Here is a 27,520-nt window from a genome sequence, read left to right as displayed (position 1 = left end):
AGGGCAGGAAAGCGTGGGGGAGGGGGTGGCTGGAGCAGAGTTCAATTTTAGGCTGAGTGAACAAAGAAGAAAGAGAGGGAGGGAAGGAGTCCTGCTGAGGGGGAGCGGTCCAGGCCACAAAAGTGCCAAGGCCCTGAGGCAGGCTGTGCTTGACACGTGAGTGTGGCTTGAGCAGAGTGAAGGGAGCAGGGTGAGAGCAGAGAAAGAGCAGCACGGTCACAGAGAGCCACAGTACGTGGGCCTTAGGCCTCCTGGTAAGGGCTTTGGCGTTTGCTAGGCAGGAGATGGGAAGCCGGCAGAAGGCCGGAGCCGAGGAGAGATGCGCCTGCCTTGGGGTCCCTCTGGCTGCTGGTAGAGAACAGGCCAAGCGGCCAGCAGCAGGAGACCAGTTACACCACATTCCCAGACAGGAGAGGGCAGCTGGTGGGACCAGAGCGGCAGCAGTGAGGATGGCGAGAGGGAATCAAATATATTTCCAGATACATATTCAGTGCAAACTGGAAAGGAAGCCATGATGGGCAGAGACCTGACCCGTCTCTGCTTGGGGAATTCTGCGAGCCCAGCGCTCGGTACACGCACAGTGGTACATAAAGGCCTCAGGCCTCAATGGCTTTCCTGCCCTCCTACAAGGGTTGGAGACCCAGCCTGGCCCCTCTGCTCTCGGCCTGACTGCTGCTGCGAGCTTGAGGAGGGAGCCCACAAGGGTGCTAGGGTGGGCTCTCAGGAGGGGCTCACTAGGAGGGGTGCTGGGCAACGTGGCAGAGTCCTGGGGACTGAGCTGTCTGCAAAACTCCTCCTCAGGTTTATTTTTGTCAGAGTGGGACCTCGTCCCGCCCCCCTGCAGGGGAGCAGCCCCACTCACTTCTGAGGAATGAGGTCTGGAAGGTTAAGGGACTACTACCCTGTTCTCAGTCTGAGAAGGCCAGTCTGCCTCTCTGGCCCACCCCATCAGGCCACTTGGCCATAGGACAACTTTGGGAGAAGGCAGTGGAGGGCAGCTGTCGCCAAGGCCCACCACCTTGGCCGCCGGACCGCGCCTTCTTTCTCCCTCATCTCCCACCCTTGACATTCCTGAGGCAGCCGCTCTCGCTCGGCACCAGCCTTCCGAAGGGCGGCCTAATCTCGCCCCCACTTGGGCACCACCTCCCTTCGGGGAAACCGCCTCCCCTTACCGGGTGGAGGCCACAAGGAATGTCAGTCTCAGCCCGGCAGGGCGGCAGAGCCCCGCTTGGTATTCTCCACCAGGGTGCTGGCCTTCCCTCCTCGCGCGCCAGGGGCCCTCCGCCATCTACTTCTTGCAAGCACGCCGCCGGGCTCTGGGTCACCTCGGCCCACTGCCCCGGCCTGCCGCATCTCCCAGGGCTCTGCCCTGGGCACTCTGGACTCAGTCTGCTAAGCCCGCACGTGCAGTCCACAGCCCCACCTGGACATCAGGCCTCAGAAGAGGTCATCAGGGAAATGAGGCCCGGTAGGTCCTTACCAGCTCAGGGTTCAAGGTCCTGCACGCTATGGCGTCAGCTCCCTGGTTGTCGAGGCTTTTACTTAGGATCATCACCATGGTAAGGACCTCAGGCGCTGGGCTCCATCCCAGGGCGGCCACGAGCCATCTTCAGTTGGGCGGACTTGGGCACAGGGGGCCTGCTGGGCACCTCCCAGGGCTGAGGTGGCCTGGCATCAGCTGCTCACGCTTGGGGAAGGGCTCCTCCAGGAAACAGCCGCGTGCGCTTAACTCCCTGAGAAGACAACAGAAAAAGGCAAGGGATTCAGGACTTGGAAGACTGGGTCCCCAAGAGACCCGGCCGCGCACCCCCATGCTGGGGCCCCGCTCGGAAACGGAACTGCCTTCCTGCTGAAGGAGAGGCATATGGCTGCAAAGGCCGGGACCCCCTTCTCAGGATCCCCCATGCTGGCCTTGGGGCATGCCTAAAGCCCACGCTCTAGTGGGTACAGCAGTGGGTCTCCGTTCAGCTGCATGGCACCTTAAGACCTAGCTCAGGGTCTCGGTTGGTCACAATCTGCTGTCCCCAGAGTGTACTCAAGTCACATGGCATCTTAAACCCGGCTGGCTTAACAGACAGCTTCGGTATATGCCCGAGGCTGAGGGTCAGACAGGCACCAATCCCACGGTCAAAACTGAAGGGACCAGCCCTCAGGCGGCCTCAGGCAGCAAGGTGGCTGCTGTCCTCCACTGAATTATGAACAGGAGCTACTGGCAGAGTTGCCGGGGGGAGGGAGGTTCATTTAAAGGCACATATTTCCCACTGCTGGAAGCGCCACGTTTCAAAACACACATTTGCAAGGCCCCCAGTATCGCCTCCTTCCGCAGACTGAGCCGAAGCAAGTCACGCCCTTCACAGGGCCTGCCCACGCCACCCAGAGCTGCCAGCAGTGACAGGACCCCTCGTGGCACCATTCTGCACAGCCCACCAGCGCCTCCTCCCGCGTCAGCCCCCAAGCAAATGCTGAGAGAGCTGGGCCTTAGCTCAGGCTCAAGAACTCGCTCCCTACACGTTACTTTCTCTGATCCTATTTCCCCAGCCCACCCCTCTGTGGTCACACCTTCAGAGAAAGTCACATGGATACAAGGAACCCGAAGATCACAGTCACAAAGCGAAAAATAACAACGAAAAATAGCAGAAAAAGGCAGCTCCTAATCTGTAATTAGCAACAAACTGCTCCATGCAGGAAAATGTCTCAGAATCTGCTGCTCTGTGTAAAAATTAATTGTACCCTGGTATTTACTTGCCGTCCAGATTGTAAATCATATTTTCCTGTTTACTTCGATTAGACTTTACAGTGGGTGTTATTGGAATTGCTCAATTACGGGCCAGCTGGCAAGCACAGGAAAATTACCTTCTACTGTTCTTCGAAAACAAGGTTCATCCAAAGTGCAAGAGCAGGGAAGGGTGGGGGGAATCAATACATTTTCCAAGGATGGGTTGTTCAGGAAGAGACTTGGTGGCGTGCAGGCTCCCAGGTCACACTGGAGTTTCAACACCACCTCAGTCTAGAAGCAACACATTCTGACCGAGAGTGAGCTGCTCAAGGAAAGAATGTCAGACCACTCCTCCCAGCTCAGGCCAGAAAGCCGAGCCAGAAATGCCCGCCAGCCCCCTGGACGCTTGGCTGGGGAGCAGGGTAGGGGGGTGCTATGGACTCGCCCTTCAAAGGGACCCTTTGTGCCGCTTCAGGGGCGGAGGCAAGGCCCACTGGCGGCCATCTTCTTTCTGGGTGCAGCCTCATTCGGTTCTGGGGCAGCCTGCCACTGGCCCAAGGCCCGGGGGGGACCTGCCCTTCCCACCCCCAACCCCCATTTCCTTCTTCCCTAACAAGGCAGGACGGCTTGGCGGTTACAAGCTCAGGTCCTGAGTCAGAGACACCTGGGTTGGAATCCCAGCTCTTGAAACGCATTGTCTGAGTGACTTTTACCAAGTTACTTACTCTGTGAGCCTGTTTCTCTCTCCGTAACATGGGGACCACAGCGCCTGCCTCACAAGATTCCTATATCGTCTGAAAACAGAGCTCAAGCCCTGTGCTCGGGGAGAAGCCCTAGCTCATTTGAGGAAGCGCTCGATAAACAGTAGCCACCGTCCCCACTTTCACCGGGGAGACTGTAGGTCCCCGTCCGTTCTCAGCAGCGGACGCCCAAGCATCTATCTGTCCTCTTGGATTTTTTTTTTTTTAAAGAAAAATTTCATCAAATTTTTTTAAGGCTAAATTTCACCAGGATGGAACTGGCCATCTTATGGCCCATCCCTCTGGTGAAACAGTAGGTGGCCAGTAAGAATGATACTGTGGGAGTCCGTCGCCATGGAAACGTGTTAGGCCATCGGGACACAGCCGATTGGCACCAGACACAAAGCCGAACGGAGGGAGCAGCGTGGGCAGCCCTGCTCTCGCAGCTCCGCCTCTCCGAGAGCCCAGGACCCAGGGCAGCAGCGCGAGGGGTGGATACCAGAGCACCATAAGCTCCTGGAAACGGGCGGTCAGCAAACACGGCAGGTACCAAACGGAGAGAGGAGGTCTAGCACAAGCCCTGTCCCCGGGGGTCGTGGGGAATTCTGTGGATCAGGCACAAATCCGACGAAGGCAGGCAGGGCGAGTGGGCACCGCAGCTGAGTTGTAAAGAGAACCCCCTGCACAGGGCCGACAACACACAGCACAACCTACAGGAGCCCAGGAGTGGGGACAACCAAGATGCCATCAACAGGGGGCTGTTTCCATGAAGCACGGCGGAACCACGGAAAGGGACACCATGCCACTTCAGGCACATCGGCAACAAGGCAACTCTGACAGGACAGAAAGAAACCCTCTCCAAGACACGCTGCGAGATGAGTACAGCAGGAGGACAGTGCGGTCCCAAAAGCGCGGCCGCCTTATGGAAGCACCTGCCGTTCTGGAGTAGAAGACAGACTGGGCAGCTTTTGCGGGCTGCTTGAATACCCCACCCAGGACCTATGACACCTTTTTGGTGAAAAAGAGAATAGGCAAGATTTCAACATGCAGGAGAGGCACACGAGCAGAGGGAAGGCTGCTAGCAAAGCATGGGGCCCTGCCCCGTACACGCTGCATGGGACTCAGGGAGCACCCCAGTGGCAGGAGCAGAGGGTGTGTGGACAGGTGGCAGCACAGGGACAAGGAGCGGGGAAGACAGATTCAAACCAGACCGACAGCTCGCAATGCCGACTGAGTGCAGACTTTACCACGTGGCCACAGGCAGCTCCCCGAGGGGCTGGGCTACTTCGACCTGTCGAGGAAGAGTGATTCGGGGGGTCCTTTGCAATGCCCAGCACAGCGCCCTGAACACAGCACGAGCCCAATATACATTTTGGAATGAAGCTAAATCACAGCAACATCTGAAATGATCCAGGCACATTCTCAGACCTTGTGAGGCAAATCCAGACCAGCAGAGCCTGGCACAATCTGGAATTCCCTGGGATTCCTTTGATCCATGGCATGGGTCTGGCCAAGTTCACTAAGGAATGCCAATGCCCGTCCAGAGACTTAGAGTCGAGTCTGAGGATGGGGCCAGGGACGGCTCAGGGTAAAGTTGGGAGTGAAGCTGGGCCGGTGGCCGGGGGGTGAGGGGAGACTGGTTCCACCTTTGAAGGAACAACGGGAGCAAGGCTCTGGCCCAGGTAGAAGGAGGTGCCCCAGAGCCGCAGGTGGCATGATGAAGGCCTCCTGCAGGCCACCTCTGGGCACGGACCCCACTCTGGCCTGGTGACTAACAGTGACTTTCCTGATGGCTTGAGCCAGCCATGCCTCAGCAATGCCCCTCCCCCTCCCATGAAGCAAAGGAAATGGAGGAGAAGCAGCCCCCTTCTGCAAGGTCTTCAGAAAGGCCGCCTGCATTTTTAGACTTGCCTCCCTTCAGCCATCCATGTGACAAATGCAGTCTGGGGACAGGACCTAGAGCAAATTTAGGGACACGTGACGAAGTGCACCTCTGAGTGGGCCATGCCTTCTGCCAGCGACAAACCGCTAGAAGGGTGGCCAGGAGAGCCGAATCCTGGGGGGGCGGCGTGGGGGGCGGGGAATCAAGGCTCCTAGCTGTCCCGCAAAGGAAACCAAACCTTCCCAGGGTCGCTTTTGGCTTGCGGATTCTATAGCTACGTCCCCAGAGTTTGAAGGATGAACATTAAAATATGCGGGAACCTCACCGGAGCCCTTCCTTTTCCAGACCCAGTTAGTGTCAGGAAGAGGGCCTGGAGGCTCAGTCAAGGGACCTGGGGCTGGAGTGTGGGGGCTCCAGCAAGACGGTTCAGTGATCTCCCTCGGCCCAGGTGCCCAGGCCTTCCAGCCTCCCGAAGGGTCAGTGAGGAGAGACAGCTGTGCCTCCACCCCCTTCAACACACAGAAAACCAGAGACAAATAGCCTCTTCAGTCGATATGGTAACACCCCAGACGCAAGGAACACCAAACCCTGTCCATCTGAGGGGATTCCACGGGAGAGACAGAATCCGGGGAGAAACTGCGTTTTGTTTTCACCATTTTCCTAATTATCTCCTTGGTCTGTATTTGCAGAACTAAGTGCGACACGGAGTCTCCCTTTCCGCAGAGCATGAATAAAATAAGAGCCACGGGGGCGCCTGGGTGGCTCAGTGGGTTAAAGCCTCTGCCTTCGGCTCAGGTCATGGTCTCAGGGTCCTGGGATCGAGCCCCACATCGGGCTCTCTGCTCAGCAGGGAGCCTGCTTCCTCCTCTCTCTCTCTCTGCCTGCCTCTCTGCCTACTTGTGATCTTTCTCTGTCAAATAAATAAGTAAAATTTATTTTAAAAAATAAATAAATAAATAAATAAGAGCCACGGCGGCCGCGCCGGCTCCTCTGCTGAGAGCCCCCGCGGAGCCCCTGCGCGCGGGCCCTGCTGCTATTGTACCCTACAGAGCGACAAACGGAGGCGCGGGCCCTAGGTCACTCAGCTGTGAGGGACAGCACGAGGACTCGGGCCACATCTGCTGAACTCCAAAACCTTTGTTTTGACCCCAACTCTTCTACTCCAGGATCTGTGTGTTTCATCACAATGACCCCTCAAGTATTTGATTTCTCAATTAAACGGACCAAATGTGGAAGCAGAGACACGAGCTCTGCAGCAGGCCTCGTCTCCACGGCTCATCCTGAGGTATCCCAGGCCGAGCACCGACCTTCCGGAACCTACTGCTGAGACACAGCACTAGAGTTCCACGGCTCGCAAGGGCGCGGGGAGGCAAGAGGGCGTCAGTGCCGTCTATCCTAACCGCACGGATGTGCAGCTAGGCCAGGCGCCACGTGGAAGGTGAAGTGCTCCCCATGAACACCGGGGTGTCCCCAGTCCCCTGGGGGAGTCATGCTGGCTTCCTGCTACACCAGCTGGAATCCACATCCATCTGCCACCTCTCCCCAGGCCTCTGCCTCCAGCGGCCTCTCCACCACGGCCACCCTGCCCTCCTGTCCAAGTCCATTCCTAGGGGACCCATGGGGGGCCCTCCCATCCACCTGCAGAGTCTGGGTGTAGGCCTGCCTCAGTCATCCTCTGCTCTCTGCCCGGAGCCTACCACAGCCGGAATCTGACATCCGGGTCTGTCGGCAGAGTCAGGAGAACGGGGGAAGAGCGGTGGATCCCCGTCCAGAAGACACACGGCCACCCAGCTCAGCCCAGAGGAGCGGCAGAACCCTAGGGGAGCGCCATGATTCTGCTAAGCTCACCCTCTGTCATCTGTAAGACGTGACCCTTGTTCTGCCCCCTCACATGGAACGTTGAGGAGGTACGACTCTGCAGGGTGGTCCCTGCAGGCATGAAGTCCTCGGCGTGCCCCATGCCAGGCAGAGTGCAGGCCTCTATTAGCTGCATGCGGCTTACACAGGTCATGTCTTCTCAGCCGCAGCGTGAGCTGCTGGGGACAGGAAACGGGCTTGCGAGTCCGCCAAGCACCTTACTCCTAGGATGGGGCTGCTGGACGTTTGAATCTGTTGCTGATTTTTGTGCTCACTCGGGGCTCCCAGTTGCACGTGCTGGGGGGGCCAGGGGGTCGGGGGCGAGGAAACTAGGCTTCAAGAGACAAAATGACCTAAAGCCTCACAGCTGGCATGTGCCCGCATCTGACTCTCAGGGGAGAAGAGGTCAACCACCTGCTCAACCCAACCTTCACTCCCCACCCCCAAAGTGATGTGTCCCCTTGGAGGCGTTTTCTTTGTAACTGAGATGAACATACCTTCCCTGGCCTAGTCCCTCAGGTGACCAAAGGCCACCAAAGGTCCACATCTGGAGAAGGACCGGCAGTCACATCACCTGCCTAGCAAGGAACCCACCCACGCCCTTGGCTGAACAAAGTCGAGCAAGCCCCCTTATGAGACTATCTTACTGGAGAGAAAAAAGAAACCAGTAAAATGAGCCACTGAACCACATCAGGACTCTGTTCTCTGGGACTTTACACAGTCACTCTCAGTGTCGTAGGGATTTCCTGGGGTTTAAGCAAATAGCATTTCGAGAGGAGGGGAGGGGTGACATTATTCAGGGACATGAGTGTCGAGACCCAGAGCCAAAACAAATCTGAACATGGGAACGGGACAGCCGGTGTCGCTTCTTGAAACCAAAGCCAGCTGCATGCATGACTTGTCAGGAGCTCGTTTATCAATGAGAAACACCCGACAGACAAGTTTCCGATGAGCACTCAAGTAATTCTCACTACAGTTCGTGTCCTTTCAACCCACCAACCACCACGAGAGACGAGATGCTGTGGACTAGAACTTGCTGAGCAAACTCAAAAGGAAGGACATGAAGGACAAGGGAGGGAAGGGGCGAGAAGCAGTACTCACAGGGCACGAGCCGGGAACCACCTGCGCCTCCAAACCGGGGCGTGGGAGAGAAGGGCAGAGAGCACAGGATGGTGAGACACAGCAAGGGCCCCAAAGATAATCTGAAATGTTAAGCCACTTAGCCTAAGACGACCATGACCTGTTCTTCAGTCGGACCTATTTACAAGTATAGTGAATTTAATCAAACCATGAGGAAAAGTCAAAAGAGGTAAGGAGTTAAAGAAAAAAAAAAATTTTTTTTAAAGCAAAATCCAAAGTAGAGAAGCCCAAACCAGAGGCAGTGTGGTCCGGGTAGAGCCAGCAAGACTCCGGAAACGTGGGCTCTGGCGCTGGCTCTGCTCCCCGTTGGCCAAGCCACTCTCCATCTCTGGGCCTCCTCCTGTCCAACAGGGGCCTGGGCCAGAGGAGCTCCATTTCTGACGAGTGAGCGTCTACGTGCAGCCACCTGCCAGGTCACTGTGCCGCTCTGAGGCTCAGTTTCCTCTCCTGCGACATGCAAATAGGAACTCGGAGCGTGCACAGAGTCTCAACCACGGATCCGAGGGTGTGTGAGCTGTGACGGAGGACGGCAAGAGCTGACAGCACCCATCCCGGAGCATTTGCTGGCACGGGCTGTGTGCAGGCCAGCCTTCCCGATCCTGCTCCAACCCAGACTGTCGTGCTCAAGGCCTCAGGAAACTGGACGACAGCAAAGGCCTGCTCCTTCCTCACTGCCATCAGGAGCCTCCACGGGGCCCTCCCACACAGCCAAGTGGGAAGCTGAGAGCCGTTCTGCTCTGTGGGCGACCTCCGGGTCACGCACGGCTGGGGGAGGTGGCGTTACAGAACCAGCCCCTCTCTTACGTATCAATGGAGAGAGACGGGGCTTTTGTGCACGTTCATTCTCCAAGCTCGGTCCTGAAGCACACGGGGGCATCTCGGTGTCTTTCAGTGACACTCACCACATTCTGAATTAGAAGTTTCTTGGAGGCCCAGGAAGTTAGTCATTACCAGCTTTTTCACATGTTCACCTCCCACCCCTGCAGCAAGAATATCCTCTCCCTAAAATGTTTCTGGACTTTCAGGGTCCACAGACCGCGACATTCTCACGTTCCTGCAAGACGAGCACCCCCCAGCCTGGGCAGCATGCGTGGCTTTCACGCTAGCGTGGTTCCAGAAGCTCCACGGGCAGGAAGAAGCACTCCAGCTCAGACCGCGGCCGCAGCCCAGTGCGACTCCCACAGAACTGCCAGGTCACCCCGCAGGGGGCTCCTAATCACTCAGCAGCTGGCACTCGGGACACAGCTGGGAGAGCAGCGATCTCTTTATCTCAGGGGCCTTGGGGCCCCAGACACTATCGTAACAAGTATCACAGTGAAACCCGGGAGGTGACGCAGGAGGGACCAAAAGGCTCTAGGAGATGGGGAGGGACACAAGCACCGCTAGGTTTCCCATCTGCCGCCCACTCGCAGAGCACAGCCTCACCTCATCTTCCTACAGGACGTCACCCTCCTGATCCGACTGAGTCATATCGGCCAACCTGGTTTCCCGGGTCTGGTACACAGATCAATCAGACAGGCAACAATCTTACACCAAACCTTCCACCTTCTCCCCTCGACCCCTTTCACACAGCAAGCACCACCATGCGCTCAAGACCAGAGTCATCTGCCAAAACCAAACTCGAGAGACTTAGCTGCCTGACCAATCTGTTACAACGAACGACAGGTACGCCTGAGCTCCACGGCACCTCTCGGGTCAAAACCCCAAAGTCATCTCTCTGCTACCTCCTGGGGTGGGGATTCTGAAGGGTGGGACAGACCCTACTAAGCTCACTCTGGCCGTGGGACACTCTGCAGAAAGGCCCAACAGAGAAAGAGACTCCCTCCTGTAAGAAGGGCTTCACTGAGGTCCTGTTGCAAAGCAAAGCCCAGGCAGTCCCCCCAAGTTACTTGGAACTGACTGTGAAACGAATACGAGCAGCTTGGGGAGCAGTTGCTTACTGGGTCCTGAGCCCCTTTTTGATTTTTTGGCAGGGTGTGGGTGCAGGAGCAAGGTGAGGTGCCTTGGAAGCCCTGCTGAGCCATTCTAGAGCCTTCCACCTGCACTGTGATGGCTCTGAGACTCCAAGGGTCTTTGGGAGAGTTGACCCGATTCCCAAAGGTGAGCACACCATCCTCCCCATCAGAAGTAGCCCCGGAAGAAACAGGTTCACTCCACTATCTGTCCACAGAGTGCGTGAAAAACCGCCAAATGCACCAGCTGCTGCCGTGCTTGTCTTATTGTCACTGTCCCCAGCCCGGAGTCACCAGAACCTGGTGTGGGTGCCAGCCTGCCCTGCACTATGGGAGCCCATTTCAGTAAGTCAGCAGCGGAACTCTAGAGCCAGGCCGTGGGGCGCCTCCCAAAGCACGCAGCGGCCTTCGGCTCTCAGGGAAGGGTCCGGCCCCGCTGAGAGCCTCATCACCAGGAGTTACCAAATGCGCAAGAGCAAGAGCTCCGCACAACCCAGCAGCGCCCCTGACCGGGGGAACACGAGGCGGGGTGGGCAGAGATTAGCAACGTCCTAAGAGTCATAAATAACACTAAAGGAAACAAAGCTGTCAGACTACATTAGGGGATGGGATCAGAACGGGTGCAACTTAACAGGTACTGGTCAGAGGCTGGCATCTGGGCACCAAACCACTTCCGGGTACTCTCAGTGACGAGCTAACAGCAGGCTATCACCCCTGAAAAGCCCGATGAGATCTGAGCTGTGTTCACCGTCCCACAGGCCCTCACTGAGCACTTACGCCACAGAGGTGATGGGAGGGGCTGGAGCCAGAGGCCCTCCTCCCAAGGAAGTGGAAACTACTAACAACTGATACATGAGTCAAATAAAAAGCAAATGAAATATACTAAGAAGCAGAGCACATTTCAAAAGCAAGGAACACGATAACAAATCACTTTCTCAAGTTCAGAACCTGGCATCGCAACTTTATGGGTTAAGTACAAAGTTATCCTGGGGTCTCTCTCCCCCCTACCCCCAACCCCCCGCACCCTGGCCAGTTCTCTGCCTGGGCTGATGCTTGCTCACTTCAATTATTAATAAACCAACGAAACATTTACTAGACCTGTGATAGCCACAAAGCACAAAGCCCAGCCAGTGCCTGGGAGTGTCTTCCATGTCCACAAGACCCCGGCAGCCGCGGCTGGCAAAGCCGCTCTGTGGACTGTCTCCTGGCCCCTGGTCTGGCCTCGCCTGGCCACTGTGGGTGGCAGGAGGGTCTGAGTCTGGCACAGGTGCCCAAGAGGCAGTTTCTCTGAGTGCTACTGACCATAGCCCAGCGCAACTGCACTTCATGAGCCCAGGTGAATCCCACCAACATCACAGAGGGCATCACTGATAGCAGGCAGCAAAGGAATAAGGGAGTTTCTCTCCAAAACTCTCAGTAGAACCCAATTTATAATTCACTTGCCTTCCACAAAGAGGAATGAGTCAACCTCCAGAGAGAGGAACCCAACACATACTATGGGCAAAGTCCCCATGCCCCTGTATCACCCTTGTGCTCCAAGAGCCCACCGTACCAAATTAACCTGCCTTCCAGAGAGTCCTGCTCGTAGGCAGAAAAACATGCACCTCTGCTGCAGCCCAGACGGGAAGCAACCTAACAGCCCAGCAGTAGGGGCAGGGTACACAAATGCAAAAACACCTGTGCGACGGACAAAAGGCAGCTCTTCGAAAGGTCAAGAGCCCTCGACACGTACTATTAGGAAATCATCTTCCAATCTAGTTGTAGCAAAGACCAGAACAGTGGACATCATCAGCTCCCATCTGGGTGAAACTAAATGATTCTAATGATCTGGAAGTCTCTGGAAGGATACGAAAGAAACTTAACATCAGTGGTCTTTAAGGAGGGAAAGCAGGTAGCTAGGAAGAGAAATGAGAGGAGACTCCTCAAAGAACACCATTTTGGTCATTTTGAATCGAGACCCACATGCAGGATGACATATGCAAAACATAGATAATTTTTTTAAAAAATCTAAACTATATAGAGGCGCCTGGGTGGCTCAGTGGGTTAAAGCCTCTGCCTTCAGCTCAAGTCATGATCTCAGCATCCTAAGATCAAGCCCAGCATCGGGCTCTCTGCTCAACGGGGAGCCTGCTTCCCCCCCCCCCCGCCCACTCTCTGCCTGCCTCTCTGCCTCCTTGTGCTCTCTGTCAAATAAATAAATAAAATCTTTTTTAAAAAATCTAAACTATATATATACATATATCGGTATGTGCTCGCACATGCAAGGTACAGCTGTGGGAGGATAAGCGAGAAAAGGCCACTGGGGGTTCCTCCCGGGAGGGGGAGGAGATAACATGGCTGGGGGACAGGGACAGGGAGAGTTACTTGTCACTGCTGAATTTGTAACATATGCATATATTGCCTGTTCTTGAAAAGTTAACACACACACACAATACTTGTAATTCCCCAAAATACACTATGCTACTGCACGCGTCCAGACCTTTGTCCATGCTGGTCTCTCTGGCTACAACCAGCTCCTTGATCCTCCCATGCCCCCCTCAGCCTCCAGCCAGGAGAACCACTCTCACCTCTTAGACTCCACCCAGCTGCCACCTCTTCCAGGAAGGCCTTGTTCACCGGGCACAGCTTGAACCATAGGAGCATGAAATGAACTGTGTGAGCTTCTGGAGGGCACAAGCCCAGCCAGAGTCCCAAGTCCCCAGCACCTGCCACCAAGAGCTATTCGGGAAATGTTTGTTGAATGAAAAAACACATTCACCACGCTAAGTGAAGCCTCAACTTTCCCAGTGCCGAAAGCTATTGAAACCTCTCCTGCTTGTGGGGTTTCCTGCAGCTTTCACAATTGTGTTGTTAACACTAACTCCAAGCATGACACTTCTCGGTGTGCAGAGGGACTGCACTCAAAGCAGCATGGATTCCCAGCAGCAGAGCACCAGCAGAGTCCGCAGCCCGCACAAAATCCCTCCCCTGACAGCACCCGCACCTCCTGGGAACCTGCTAACACTCGTCAGAGCCTCAGCCAGAGCCTCCGTGCAGGTGCAGCCCTTCTCACAGAGGATCCTCAGAAACGCCCGCCCCAGGCCCTTCACTAGGCTTTGTCCTCCACGTTCTGCTTTTGGGAGCGAGGGCTTGCCCCACCCTTGGGGCTCGCTGGGAGCCAGAGCTTCCGGGGTCAGCCCCGTGGGCCAGTGTCGCCTCCGAACAAGGAGGCCACAGGTCCTGGGAGCCCTGGTGGTGAGCAGCAGAGGGACAGCAGGCACGATCGTTCGAGAGAAGCTGAACGTGTGTGTGACGCTCTGCTCCTGGACACACCAGGTACCTTCTAGAGAACATTAGTTTAACAGGCAAATCCCAAGCGCACCCCGTGCTGGGCCTCTTCCACCAGATTTCCTCCCAGTATCAGAGTCCCGTCCCAAGTCCAACATTCGCCAGACGAGCTGTGCCAGGCACCGAGGGCGGAAGATGGAGGGACCCAACCGAGTTCGCACCACCCGCCAGGTGTTCCAACACCTGTACCACAAGGCACTGTAAGTGCCAGAACACGGTGAATGCCACAGGACAGAGGAGTGGGCTGTGATCCCACGTGGGGAGGTAATTCTGGGCAGATGTCCCACAGGGGGTGGCCTGAGTGTCGGGCCTTCACGGATGGGTAGGAGTTCAACAGCCAAAGACAGAGCGAGGGCACCCAGGAGGAAGCCAGCAGGCTGGGGAGCTGGGAGATTAGGGCCCCTTCCCAGGTTCCGGCAGAAGGAGCCCCACGCTGCCCAAATGGGCACGATCCCGCTGATGCCGCTGCCCCTCGTAAGGCCCAGGGGCATGGGGGCCTCTGCCGCTGAGGGGGGCCTCGGGCCGCCACCCACCTCTCTATCGCCTGCCCCACCTCCTCCTTGCTCTGACGCCTCGCTCTCCGGGGTCTACCGTACCACACCTGGCCTGCTCTCCCATTTGCCGGCGAGAACACCAGGCACACGAGCGGAGCCACAAGACACACCGGCCGGAGCTTTACTTAGCTGAACATAGTCAGGGGCCCAGGAGTTCTTGACAGGGTATCCCAAACCTCCCCCTTCCGTAAAACGACAGCGTAAAGATGCAAAGCTGCAGAACAGTTATTTCTATCTGCCCGTGAACCAGCAGCCCCCGTGCTGCCCCACGCGGCCAACCCGGCATGCCAACACACAATGCGAGAATTGTGCTCTCTCTGCAGAAGGGGGAGTGGCCATACACAAGCCCATATGACAATGTCACCATCGTCTCGGACCCCCGAGTTACAAGTATGTGCTCAAGGCATGTGCGGAGCACGCGCTCACCACGTGTTTACGCGGCTATGAAAAGCACAAAAGCCCAAGGGCCGACGTGCTTCAGCTGCCGGGGCCTGGCCTGGGGACAGCAGAGGACCGGGGCGGCGAGAAAGGACTCAGAAAAACACCACAGAAACGCTGCATTCAAAGCCATGACTGCTTTATTGTACCCGAGTTTTTAAACTGCAGGAGTGGAAGGGGGACACTCCTCCACAGAACAGAGGCACAGGGCAAACTGCAAAGCTTGGCAGAACGGGTAAGCCACGCCCCCTCCCAGCTAGTCCGGCTGGAGCTAAAGACACGCACTGAGCAGGGGTCTCAGACTCACTCTGGACAACGGGAACCAAAAACGAGATGAAATCAATCTCTGCCAGCCGCCAACAACCAGATAATTCAGGCCTGTCCAACCAGGGCTGCTCTGTGTGGATGCAGGCACCTTAGCTCCTAGCTCTGGGCCTCAGTTTCCCCAGTTGCAGCAAGTTCTCTTTCCCTTCTGGAAGCCCAGGCTGGCTCCTCTGTTGTCAGGGAAGAGAGAGAAGGGAGAAAGGAGGGCTGCTTCTGGACACTGTTGGTGCTCCCCTGCCCAGCTCCCACCACTACATGGGGATGCTGATCTCAGGGCACCTGAGACGAAAGGCACCTCGGCCAGGGACTGGCTCCTGGGAAGTCTGGGGAAGCATCTGGAAGCACAAGCATCAGGAGGGACACAAGCTGCCCCAGAGGTTGACCGCGTCTCTGTGCTGGTTATTAGCTCAACCCGGCGGGGGCCCTGCTTCAGTGAGAACAGGGAAGACAAACCTAAGAAACCAAAATTCGAAACCCAGGCTGACCAGTATTGCCCTCCTTTGGCGTTAAGGGTCCAGACAAGGAGGGGAGGGACGGCAGGGGTGGACAGCAGGTGGCCTATAGAGAAAGACTCACCTACAGGTAGGACGTCGGTGTCTAACTACGAGAATGGAAGTCTGAAGACAAACAGCCTTCGTGAAAATGGGGGGAGCCTCAGTCCGCTCAGGCTGCGATCCGAGTACCAGGAACTGCACGGCCTACCAACAACTGGCATTTCTTTCTCATAGTTCTGGAAACTGGCAAGTCCAAGACCATGGGGCCAGCAGATTCAGCGTCAGATGAGAGCCGTCTTCTCACTGTGTCCTCACAGGGCAGAAGGGATGAGGGCTCTCTGGGGACTCTTCTAATGGGCGCAAACTAAGCCCATTCATGAGGACTCCCCTGTCATGACCTAGTCACCCCCCTCCAAGGCCCCAGCTCCTAACACCATCACCTTGATTTCAACATACAATCTGGGGGTGGGGGTAGGGGGAATACACTCAGTCCATAACAGCTGGAAATGAAATCTCTTTGGGCACCAAGGTTCAACTTTCCCAGAAAATAAGATGCAAAGTTGTGTAAGCACGTACCTCCGCACAGTGCAAAAATACAAAGGAAGATAAGACTCACGAGTTGCCAAGGGCAGGCATTCAAGTCGCTAGCTGGGACCTGTGCAGGCTGCCCCACACCCTTGCTGAGGTAAACACTAGAGCGTATGACACCCTCTTCAACAATGTGGTTTCAGCACAGCGCTTCTCAAAGTGTGGTCCCCGGACCGGTAGCAGCAGCCGCCTCACTGGGGAATTTATCAGAAATGAAGTTTCAGTCCCCACCCCAGCTGACTGATTCAAAAACTCTCTGCAAGTGGGGTCCGGGCATCAGTGTGGTAACAAGCCCTCCGGGTGTTTCTGGTGCTCCCAAAAGTTTGGAAACCAATGTGTTTGTGCATTCAGTACCCAGAGCCCTACAAACGGGGAGGACAGCGTGGCAGATGAAAAACCCGAGGTCCACTGAGACCGAGTCTCTTGTAACAGTCCATGAGGTCAATAAGGGTTGCGAGGCCTAGGCCCACCACCAGCACCTCTTCTGGGGCAGGACCTGGGGATCGAGGTACAGATGACCTAGTGCTTGTCCATAAGGAGCAAACAACCTGGAGGGACACCTAGAAGCCCAAAGGTTGACCATCTAGTGAAATGCGTCCGAATCAGAAGGGAAAAAAAAATGCCTGCAGGCCACAGGCCATACACTGCAGGCCATACACTGGCCACAGGAGGAGGGGGAAAATGGGGTTGAGCAAAACAGGTGCAGAAAGAGGAAGGTGATACTAAATATTTGTGGGACTACAAGAAGAAGAACTTAATTCCTGGAAAAACATAAACTGCCATTTGCAGAGTCTTTTCCTCACTTCCGCTTCCTCTGCTGAGTCTCTGCTGAAGAGACAGGGCTGGAAGAATCAAAGTGTGTTTTCATTTATTCTCAGAACTCTTTCTCTTTCTACCACCAGCAGGAATTATCTACCAGGGGCACCTGGGTGGCTCAGTGAGTTAAAGCCTCTGCCTTCGGCTCAGGTCATGGTCTCAGGGTCGTGGGATCCAGCCCTGAGTCGGGCTCTCTGCTCAGCAGGGAGCCTGCTTCCCCCTCTCTCTCTGCCTGCCTCTCTGCCTGCTTGTGATCTCTGTCTGTCAAATAAATAAATAAAATCTTAAAAAAAAAAAAAAAGGAATTATCTACTTGATAAATGGCAGCTCGACTGCTTGTCGAGATAATTTAAAGATTAAATCTTTGTTTAAAAAAAAAATCCCGCAGTATCTGTTAAAAGCCATGGAGACACTTTTAGACTAAAAAGATGAAACTGGGTGAAGCCCCTGAGTGACTCTATAGGGCTGGGGGGGAGGGCACAGGAGGAGAGCATCACAGGGCATTGCAGGGCCCCCCGGGTGGAAGGGACATGGGCAGAGGGTGGCTTCTGAGTTAAGGGCCCTGTTTGTGGTGCTGTCCTCCCAGAGCCAGTGGCCACTGTGGGGGCAGCAGGGAGAACGTCTCCCCCACCCCCAAGGAGGAGGCTGCAGGTCCCCTTTGCTTAGCGCTGGCTGATCTCTGCCAGACCGCCTGCAGGATCGAGGTAGGAATGACCCAGAGCCCCGCGCAGTAATAGCCATTCACCACCACTTGCCCTGCGCCAAACCTGGAAATCCAGAACTTCTCAGTCTGTCCTCAGAATGTCTGGTCTACTCCAGGGATCTCGAACTCAAGTGCTTTCTAGAGGCAAGCAGGAAATGTAACTGGGTGAAGAGCGCCAGGCGGGAGCTGTCATGTGCGTGGAGAGCGCACCCTGGGAGCAGACAGCGGACAGCGAGCTACTCTGGCCGATCCGTCCCGCACTGGGAGACTGAATGAGAAAGAGGGCCCAAGGGTAACACTCAAAATCGCTGGCCTTGTCAAGAGGTGAAAATCCAGACTTCTTTGTACAATCCCAGCTTCTTTTTTTTTTTTTCTTAAGATTTTATTATTTATTTATTTATTTGACAGACAGAGATCACAGGTAGGCAGAGAGGCAGACAGAGAGAGAGGAGGAAGCAGGCTCTCTCTGAGCAGAGAGCCCGATGTGGGGCTCGATCCCAGGACCCTGAGATCATGACCTGAGGCTTTAACCCACTGAGCCACCCAGGTGCCCCACAATCCCAGCTTTTAAGTGTTGTCAAGAAACGCAAAAACTCCTAAAGCTTCACGGAGGTCAAGCAAATCATGCCCGAGGACCACATCTGATCCCCGGACCACAAGGGTGCAGGCTCCGGGTGCACGGATGCTGACTGCTCAAACCGATACAGCCTGCACAGCAAGGCTTCATCTTGGTTGGCGAGCTATGTGAACTCACGGGGCGTCAGTGCCCCAGCCACGCATGCCCGTCCCTGTCACTTCTGGCTCATTCTGAGTGAGCTTGAGGTCCCAAAATGACTAGAAAGCACAGACGTGAAGATCCCGAGCACGTCCAAGTAGAGCCACGAAGCTCCCAACCCCGAACCGTATGTGCCTCCCCACTTGCGTGCCCGGGGAGGGGACTGACCTGGGCTGTGTCCCTGCCTGGCCTCCACTCTAGAGGGCGAGCTGCGGCGTCCCTGGGAGCAGAGAGGGGCCTGGAGTCTGTCCGCCCTCGTGAAGAGGGCTCCCTTCTGGCCTCTTACAACGTGGGCTTGGGGCAGGAAAGAGTTTCCATGCCAAACACTTGAAGCAAATGCAAGTACAGCCGGCAGATGGAAGAGACAATTCTGGCTCCCTGACGCCCACAGATGGCTGGCTCCGGCCGGGTCAGCGGGAACAGAACAGCTGCTTCCTCAATCACATCTCCTGCACAGAACACAGGATTCTGTTCTGGTGACTTCTATGTGAGATATAGAAATGAGAGGGGGGTTTCCTGCCTTTTATTTCAAAATAGCCTGGGACAAACGAAGACTTCTTGTACCATAACAACACATTAAAAGGGAAAGCTCAATGAAGTGGGTTTTCTTAAATGTCAACCCACAGAGCAACCTACTTCTCTGCCCACAGGCCAAGATAAAAATGTGACTGGGGAGCCCATCCAGAGGAGCAAGAGACTTCTTTCAAACGGCAGCTCAGTCCCCGACTGCGGATAACACCAGGGGTTGAGGAGACAGGCTTTGGAACAAACGAACTTGGGTCAGGACCCACACTCAGAAGGCTATGGCTGGAGCTCAGTTCCTTACCCACAGAGAGGGGCTAACTACCTAACAACCGACTGCGGGACAGTCAGATGAGAATGTATACACAGCGCTTGGCACATGGTAGGTGCTCAATGAAAGCGAACTCTCAAGTACAAAACAACTTCCCCGGTAATCTTACTTGCACCACGGTTCTTTCTGCATGCACGTGGGTTCTCCCCTGTTCTGGGCGATGAGATGGCAGTGAGCAATTCAGGGCCCAGCCCGACCTGCCCTGCTCTCAGCCCTCCCCTGCTGCGGAAGGAAGACACAGGAGACCATGTGGGGAGTGGCTGGCTAGAGGCAAGCAGTGTCAAGAGGCGGGCACGCAGTCAAGCCTGGCCTTCCGGGGCTATTCTTTTCCTTTTTAAAACAAGAGACAAAACCTCTCTGTGTGCATCCTCTTAACCCCAACTTCCTCCTTACCAAGTGCTAAATCCACCAGGCTGGGCTGGTTTTCCCCTTTCTTTACTTTTGCCCAGCGTTCTGCAAACTCTGCGCAGCATCTCGTTCTTGCACTTTACCAGTTTTCATTCTGGCTATACAGGGAGTGGGCACTGGCTAAGCTGGGGAGGTGCATGCAGACCGTACCCATATAAACCAACACAGACCAGCCCGGCCGCTCCCAGGAGCAGGAGTGGACCAGACTCCTGACCACACACAGCATGTCGTTAGAAACCCCAGAGCAGCCATCCTCGGACCAGGGACAGCCCAGCAGCGAACAGCCACGCAGCTTTCCTCCACACGTAGATCCATCAGTGCGCACAAAGGGGCGGGAGTTGATTCTGGCACGGACGGGTCCAATGAACTGAAAACCCATGTTCTCTATGTTTGCCTTCTCACCTCAGAATGACTCTGCCCCTCATTAGCTTCTGAAAAGGTTTTTTTTTTTTTTAAGATTTTATTTACTTATTAAGAGAGAGGGGAGAGTGTATACGAACAGAGGGAGCGGCAGAGGGAGAAGCAGGCTCCCCGCTGAGCAGGGAGCCCAACGTGGGGCTCCATCCCAGGACCTTGAGATCATGACCTGAGCCAAAGGCAGACGCCCAACCGACTGAGCCACCCAAGCATGAGATTCTTATTCAGAGAATGTTGGACCCAAGCAGACAAGAGCTCCAAGCTAGTCAACGAGCTGCCTCAGTGTTGCAGCTAAGAGCATTTTGAGGGGAAAGCCACGTGACCTGAGCTAACTTAGGGAGCTAGGACTCCTCTTTCTTTCCTCAAGCTCCACAGTAGCCATGGTTCAGAAGGAATGAAGTAGTTCCTTATCTTTGTTCACAGAAAACATGGCCGCTTCATCAGAGCAAAAGTGTTTCCACCCCAGTGTGGTGGGAGGGGGGGAGAGATGGGGAGAGCGACATGCCAGGCACAGCACCACTGATGAGGCCACCGGCCCAGGTGAGCCAAGAGGTGCAGAGGAAGGAGCACGGCTCACAGGTCGGGAGAGCGGGGCGGCGCTGAGGGGGAGCCTCAGACGGCAACCGGACACTTTCGGTCGGGACCTGGGGCCTGGGCAGTCGGGGTGGCTTACCCACGGGTCATACGGAAGTCTGGGGGGCAGCTTCTTCTGGACCCACATTCCCTCCATCATGTCACCCATTTCTCCATTACCTCTACGTCAGTGAACTCACTTTCAATTCTTTGCTTTGGGCCAGGAAAGGCCAGTGTTCGTTTTCTTACTGGAATGCCTCCTTTGGTTCTCTCCGATCTGGCTTTTCTACACACTGGGAGACGGTCGAGGGCGCGTCCCCCCAGCGGAGGCTCCTGTGCGGACGGCGGTGGTTCACACTGTGCCGTCCAACACTAAGCCCCGGACGTGGGGCTCGTGTAACTGAAGAACTGAGCTTTCGATTCTACTTTGTGTCATCAACTCAAATGTAAATAACCTGACGACTTTGTCGATTATACCTCAGTGAAGCTGAAAAACGTTTAAATAGCTCTACGTATGTGGCTAGTGGCCACCATACATGACAGAACATACAGCATCCACCCAGAGACGAGTCAGCACGCTGTTCCTGTGAAGGGCCAGGTGGTAACTATTTCAGCCTCTGTAGACCGTACCGGCTCCACTGTCACCACGCAGCTCTGCTGCTGTAACGAAGGCAGCCACAGGCACTGCAAACACAAATGGGCACGGCTGCGTGCCAATGAAGTTTTATTTACAAAGGCAGGCAGTGGGCCAGACTGGGCCTGTGGGCTGAGTTTGCCAACCCAATACAGAACACAGAACTGGGAGTTCAAATCCCAGGACAACTGCCCACCATTGGGACGAACTTGGCCATCTTTATCTTATTAAACCTCAATTTCTTCATCTTATATAAAGAGGGGAACATTGTAGCGCCCACGACTTAAGGGGGCTCTAAGAGTTAAATGAGAAGCCTGTAATGCGCTTAGCACAATGCCCACACGGAGTGGGTGTTCCAAAAGTACTTGCAGGGTGAACGGGAGCCAGATGCGTCCTGGGTGCTCTGAACTTCCAGTCTCCCGTGTATTCCTCCCAGTCCTGTGAGGCAGGCGGCTAGTCCCGCCTACAGGGACCTTATGTGGCCAGTTCCAAGTCAGGTGAGATAAAATGACAGGACTAGGATCCAGGGCTCCCCGTTCCGTGCCCTAGTCTCACTGTCTCCTCCACGGGGGCTCTTCTATCTGACGCCAGCCTGGCTGTCTGGGCTCATGTCTGCTGGCCTGCCCTGTGAGAGGCTCACTCCTTTGTGAAGGAAATCATTAAGAAAAACAAAGCAGATCCTTTCTTACGGGCTCTAAGATATTGTGCTGTCCTGGTTCCTGTTTTGTCCAACCCTCTGGAGCCCTGGTCACCTCTGGGGACTAGAGACCCCTCACCTAAGGCTGTCAGTCACCGACACACCACAAGACGTCCTCCTAGTGCGGTCCCTGTTACTGTGCTGGGTCAGAATGAGTTCCAGGTGCCACAGGGCCACACAAAGATCCCCATCACCCTCCAGCACTGCCTCCTCACGAGTCCTCCGAAACTGAAAAACACTATCCCGGCCTTGTGATGGGGCCACCGAGAGATGTTCTCTGCAATTCCTTACAGGCTCGCACGATCGTCTTGTGAGCAGGCCCAGCTCCCATGTGACCTGAATGACACGTCCTTCTTCCTGAATTCGGGAGAAGACCCATCCCTGACGTCTTCTCCACCATCTCCTTGGCAAGTATGCCAGGATCATTCCCAAGCAGAGGACAGGGCACTCGGGACGACTGTCTTCTCCTCCAGAGCCCTAAGACACCACAGGCTGTGGCCAACGTGCCGGCCTTACTGCAGCCACCAAGCAGTTGGGCCAAAGCCCGAGCAGAGGCCGAATCAGCTGAGCCCTAGCTCTCTCCTTCTGCCACAGCTAGGGGCTGGAAGCTAAGCCCACGGTGCCCTCAGGAGCACCTAGGGCCTGGCCGTGCCACTCACTACCATGCCACTCAGGAGGGAGGTCACCGGTCTCCCCCAGACCCTAAATATTACCCGGAAACAGACAGGGGCAGCCTGCTCAGGTCACTCTCGCACAAGTCCAGGGGCAGGGCTGGGTCAGGCATTCTCACAGAGGTTCAAAACCAAAGCAGGACACCTGCAGGCACGGGGCAGCGTCTTAGGCCCCAGCAGGCAGACACCACACTGGCCATCCTCTGACCCAGCACAGCAGTCACTGGGGCCCTGTGCCGCGTCCCAGAGCACGAAATGCCCTGGAGTCTTTTTCATAACACTCAGGGACATGCCTGAACCTCACACAAGTTTAGAAAACGGATTGGTTTCTATGGCAAGTCAGAAGCCCGGGTGTCGGGGCCAACAGGCTTGGCCACTATTCCCAGCATGTGGCTCTTCTGCTCCAGGTCACAGTTCACCTGTTGGCCAACGTAGCCTCAGCCAGGCCCGACCTCTCTTGTACTTTCCTTTCTAATATGTCAGGGTGTCAGCTAACCTCCCTGGTAATCAGATGAACAGGGAGGTTTACCGCTGAAATGAACGCTATTAAAGCTAACACACTTCTCTTCTCAGGCCCGAATGCTGATGAGCAAAACCCTACAAGGCGTGGAAGAGACACCCCAAAAGCCGAGATGGGCTGCTGCCCTGCCCATCATCGTAGGCTCATTATTTTCCTAAATTCTCCTCCTCTGGGCCTGAGTCACATGCCGCACAGTCAACAGGGCCTGGAATCTGCACTGGCATCTGAGGGTGTGGAGGCCACAGGAGCGCTGGGCGCCAGGAGTCAGGTGACCCAAGGCAGAACATTCTCTCGTGTTTGTGTCAGCAGCTCCCCCACCCCTGGAGAACACGCTATGACAGAGCCCGAAGGGCACTGAAGCTCCTGTTTCAATCACACCAACATGGCTACTTTTTTCTGTTAAGAGGAAAAAAAAAACAGGTAGTTTTATACTGAATTGGATGTTTTCAACTCACCCAATGCTAAAAAAGGCTTCGTTCATCGTGATTTCTTTAGTGCCAGTGTAGGCATAGGCAAGGGACTTTGGAAGTTCTTGGGAATCCCAAGTGTCCCTGCTGCAAGCAAGAGCTCCCACTAAAATAAACAAAGGCCACATCCCTCTGGCCGAGGAGATGGAACCTGATGGAAGTTCCACATTCTAAGAAGCTAGCCTGGTGCCCTCCAAGGAAGTCACTCCAAGGTCAAAAGGACTGGGCCCCTGGGCAGTCTTCCTGGAAGGTGGCCCCCAAAGTGAGGATTGCTACAGAAGACTGCCCCCGCTTTCCAGGTGGTGACAGGACAAGTGCTATCCCCTTCGGTCCTCACCCCGCCCTGGCTCCACATCCCTCCCACGGCTCAGTCAGTGGGCTCCCAGTTGTCTGCTCCAACCGGCCCTGAGCTGCCACACCCCAAACGCGGAGCCTCCAAAAGCGCAAAGCATCACTATATGGCTCCCGGCTCCCAGCCCTCTGCTCAAAGACAGCACTCCTTTGCTTTGCACCTGCTGCCATCCTGACCTTGACCAGTGTAGCCCAACACATTCTTATCACTCAGGCGCCCCAGTCCGGGCGGCTGTCAGCCACCTGCTGCTCCCCAAACACCCCAAAGCATCATGCTTCCGGGGCCCCACACTCAGAGCGCCCTGGTCTGGAAGGTCTCCCGCTCCCCGTCTTTTTTCGCCTGTCTCAATTCCTGCTCATTCGCCAAGACTCGGGAGCCTTTCTTCCCTCCTCCCTCTGGCTTGAAATGAGCTTCCTGAGACCCCCACGGGACTGCAGACTCGCCAGCACCCCGTGCACCCACAGCTCCGTTACACGCATCGTGCTTCGTCTGGCACACAGTAGGAACTCAGTCAAAACAACTGGTGTCTCTCGGGGCGCCCGGATGGCTGAGTCAAAAGAGCACGTGACTCTTGATCTCAGGGTCCCGAGTTCAAGCCCCACGTTGGGTGTAGAGCTTACTAAAAACAAAAAAAGTAAAAAAAAAACAACTACCATCTCACTAACCATGACACAAGCCTGTGAGCTCTGCAAAAACAGGAACTCGCTTTACTCATCTCTGAATTCTTCAGGGCCTGACACACACACGGGGCGTTTATGAGCTACCGACGGACTGGACTGTGTCCGGGGTACCACAAGCATGGCAGGGAGGCCTGTGCTCACCACGGGAACAATGACACATCTGAAAAGGCACAGAGGGGAGGAAAAGGAGTTCTGGCACATCCACCAAGACCAAAGGCAGTCCAGACGCCTGTTATCCCCCTCACACAGCCCCTCGTCACAAAGCTTCATCCTGTCCAAGAGCAGGGTGGGTGTCAAGGCCATCCAGCCCCAACCACCGTGGTGGGCCCTCTGCAGGGGGCTCTCCAAAGCCAGCCTCAACCACGGATGCCAGCGTCTGAGGGGAAGGGGCTGTCGCCGCCTAGAGCCAGGGCCCCCGCCAGAGTAAATAATATCGAGCCTTCGCACTTCAAGGGGTACCAAGGGGTCTCCCCCAAGGCTGCCCAAAGTCCAGCAGGCAATCCCTCATGCCAAGACTGTCCACCCTGTTTACCCCACAGAAGGCCAGGCTGGGGCTGACGAGGCGTAATGCTCAGAAGACACGTGGGGGGAGATGGTCAGGAAGCACGGCCTGCGCCAGGAGAAGCCCAGTGACCACTGAAGAGGGTAAAGTCCGTTTCCTCTGTCGACTGGGTCAAGGGCTCGGTTCAGAAGCCCGAACGACCTTAGATGAGCGCTTCCCCCTGGAGAGACGGCCGGCCACGTTCTGGTGGCCCGGGGGTCCAGAGGCAACTGGAATCACACCCCAGGGGTCAGCAAGAGGCGGCCAGGCTGGGGCCAAGCGCCCCAGCTGTAACCCCATGACCTGCCCCAACACTGACTGCGGTTGCGAAGGCAGCTCGCGGACTCGAAAGAAGGGGCAAAACCAAATAAAGACATCAGCGGCAAAGAATCTGAGAGAGGCTGAGGAGGAGGTAAACGCCCTCCTGCTCTCGGGCCTCCCGCTCTCAGGCCAGGGAGGTGCGCAGCCCTGGAGGCTTGCAAAGAACACGCTCACATTCGGAGGTTGGCAAGAGCAGAGCCGAGCTCCGAGGCCACGCTGACACGCATTTACTTCCCTGTGTTTAGGACCAAAGTCAGTCACTTTTAGTAAACAGAGATTTTGTTTCCTGAGGAGAAAGCTTAAAAGATTTCAACAGCCTTAACTCTTGTTAAGAGACACACTGCGAACTAAATTCTAACACATGCTTTCAACCCTTCCTCCTGAAAAAAAAAAATCTTAGGACATCTGGGATTGGAGAACGCTGGGTGAGGAAAGGCTCTATCTGCCCCTCTCAGGCCCATCCAGCCGAGCTCAGCCTTGTGCTCCGTCCTGTCACCCCCCAGGGCCATGAGGACAACTGCCCTGTCCTTCTTCCCTTGTCCTGACAGTCCTCCAATCTGTCCTCCACACGGCCCGTGCCCACCACGGGCTGCACGAGGTGCTCACTGACATTTGTAGGGAGCTAAGGGTCTCCACGCATAGACTCCCTCAGTGTCCTAAACCCACAGGTTGGGTGCTGCTGGCAAGGCCATCGTTCAGATGAGGGAACCCAAGCCGGGAGGGACAGTCACCTGCCCGAGGGCAGAGGGTCAGCACAGGGCAGACCTTGGATTTGAACCTGGGCCCTGACTCCAGAGCACCATGCTGCGCCGGCCCTGAATGACGGAGACCTGGGTTTCAGCTTTGCTCTGCCCAAAGCGCCTCCGTGGTCCTTTCCGGGCTGGAAAGCGGCCGGTCCCTGCCCGCGTGGCAGCACTTCTGCCCTTCCAGTCCCAAGCGCATCTCCTACCTGCCGTCCCTCCACACAGCTACACACCCCACACAGGGGCTTCTCAGGCCAGCTCTTAACCGCTCCTTAACGCGCTGGGAGGCAGAGCCAGCGAGACGAGAACTCCAGGGCCCAGGGGGTCACACGGCGCACCAGTCCCGCGAGAGAGGGGCAGCTTACCAGAGAGCCTTCGCAGGAGGATGGCCCCAGGACCATACCGCAGGGACTCCAGCATTTCACACCCCCTCTGGAGTCTCAGAATCACAGACTACCCCCGCCGAACCCCCAGGAGACGACTCCCTCTCCTCACCCAGAGCGCAGAGGTGGCCGGCGACAGAGGACGCGGTCCTTCCACCTCTGAACACGCAGCGAGGCTGCTCCCGGCCAGCGGACGGAGCCTCCCTCAGCTCCCAGGCCCCTGGCCAACACGAATGCCGGAGCAAGGGGAATTCCAGGCACGGCTAAGGCCTCTCCCAGCTGGGCCTTGTCCGTCAGGGCACTTCAAGCACAGGGCAACTGGGAGGAGGGTGGCCTCCCTGGGCGGAGGACGGGCGAGCAGGAGCACTGGAACCCACGCGAGCCACCCCTCTCTCCAGGGCACTGCTGGAGCTGCTGGACACAGAGAGGCCCGCCAGCCGGGCCCTGCTGTCCAGGAGCCCGCGGGCCGCCCTGGCAGCCTCTGCGGCACGGCCACCCAAGCCCCTCCCGGAAGCAGGGCACAGCCCCCGAGTGACACCCCTACCCCGACGACACGCCCTGTGTGCAGCGGGACCTGCATCACCTGTCCACTGAGGCAGGCGCTGGACGAAGAGCAAGGGGGGCAGGGTGGGAAGAAGGTAGGACTGAAGCCAGCCAGAATGAGCTGAAATCCCACTGCCCCTCTCTCTCCGGGCGAGCGATTGCTCCCAGCGGCAGTGTTTCCAGCAATGGATGGAGCAAGTCCCTCGGCCATCTACGCTGTGCTGAGCATTAAATGAACTAATGAAGTCAGGGGCCCAGCCCCACTCGGGATGCTCAGCAGGTGCCCAATCAACGCCTGGGAAATGGATGCCTGGAGAAAATAAGCGCTCCCCGCTTCACCCCCTCATTAGGCCCAAGCCCAGCTCCCAGCAGAGGAGAAAGGGCCCTTATTTACCCCACCAGCAAGGCACA

The 27,520-nt window shown here is 56.1% G+C and overlaps 2 protein-coding genes across 2 annotated transcripts in view; both read right to left on the bottom strand.

Moving 5' to 3' along the window:
* Nucleotides 1–1,685, bottom strand: part of FAM53B (family with sequence similarity 53 member B) — a 69,823-nt gene extending 68,138 nt beyond the window's left edge. The window contains exon 1 of the mRNA XM_080822954.1: nt 1,481–1,685. Within this exon, the coding sequence (XP_080679080.1) occupies nt 1,481–1,558 (78 nt within the window). The 5' untranslated portion in view covers nt 1,559–1,685. The remainder of the gene's footprint in view (nt 1–1,480) is intronic.
* Nucleotides 1,618–27,520, bottom strand: part of EEF1AKMT2 (EEF1A lysine methyltransferase 2) — a 69,879-nt gene continuing 43,976 nt past the window's right edge. The window contains exon 7 of the transcript XR_013967921.1: nt 1,618–1,733. The gene's annotated coding sequence lies outside the window, so the exon portion shown is untranslated. The remainder of the gene's footprint in view (nt 1,734–27,520) is intronic.

Source organism: Martes martes, assembly GCF_963455335.1.
Source record: "Martes martes genome assembly, chromosome: 14".
Taxonomy (NCBI): domain Eukaryota; kingdom Metazoa; phylum Chordata; class Mammalia; order Carnivora; family Mustelidae; genus Martes; species Martes martes.
Note: the sequence above shows the minus strand (reverse complement) of the source record. Positions and strands in the feature narration are given on the sequence as shown.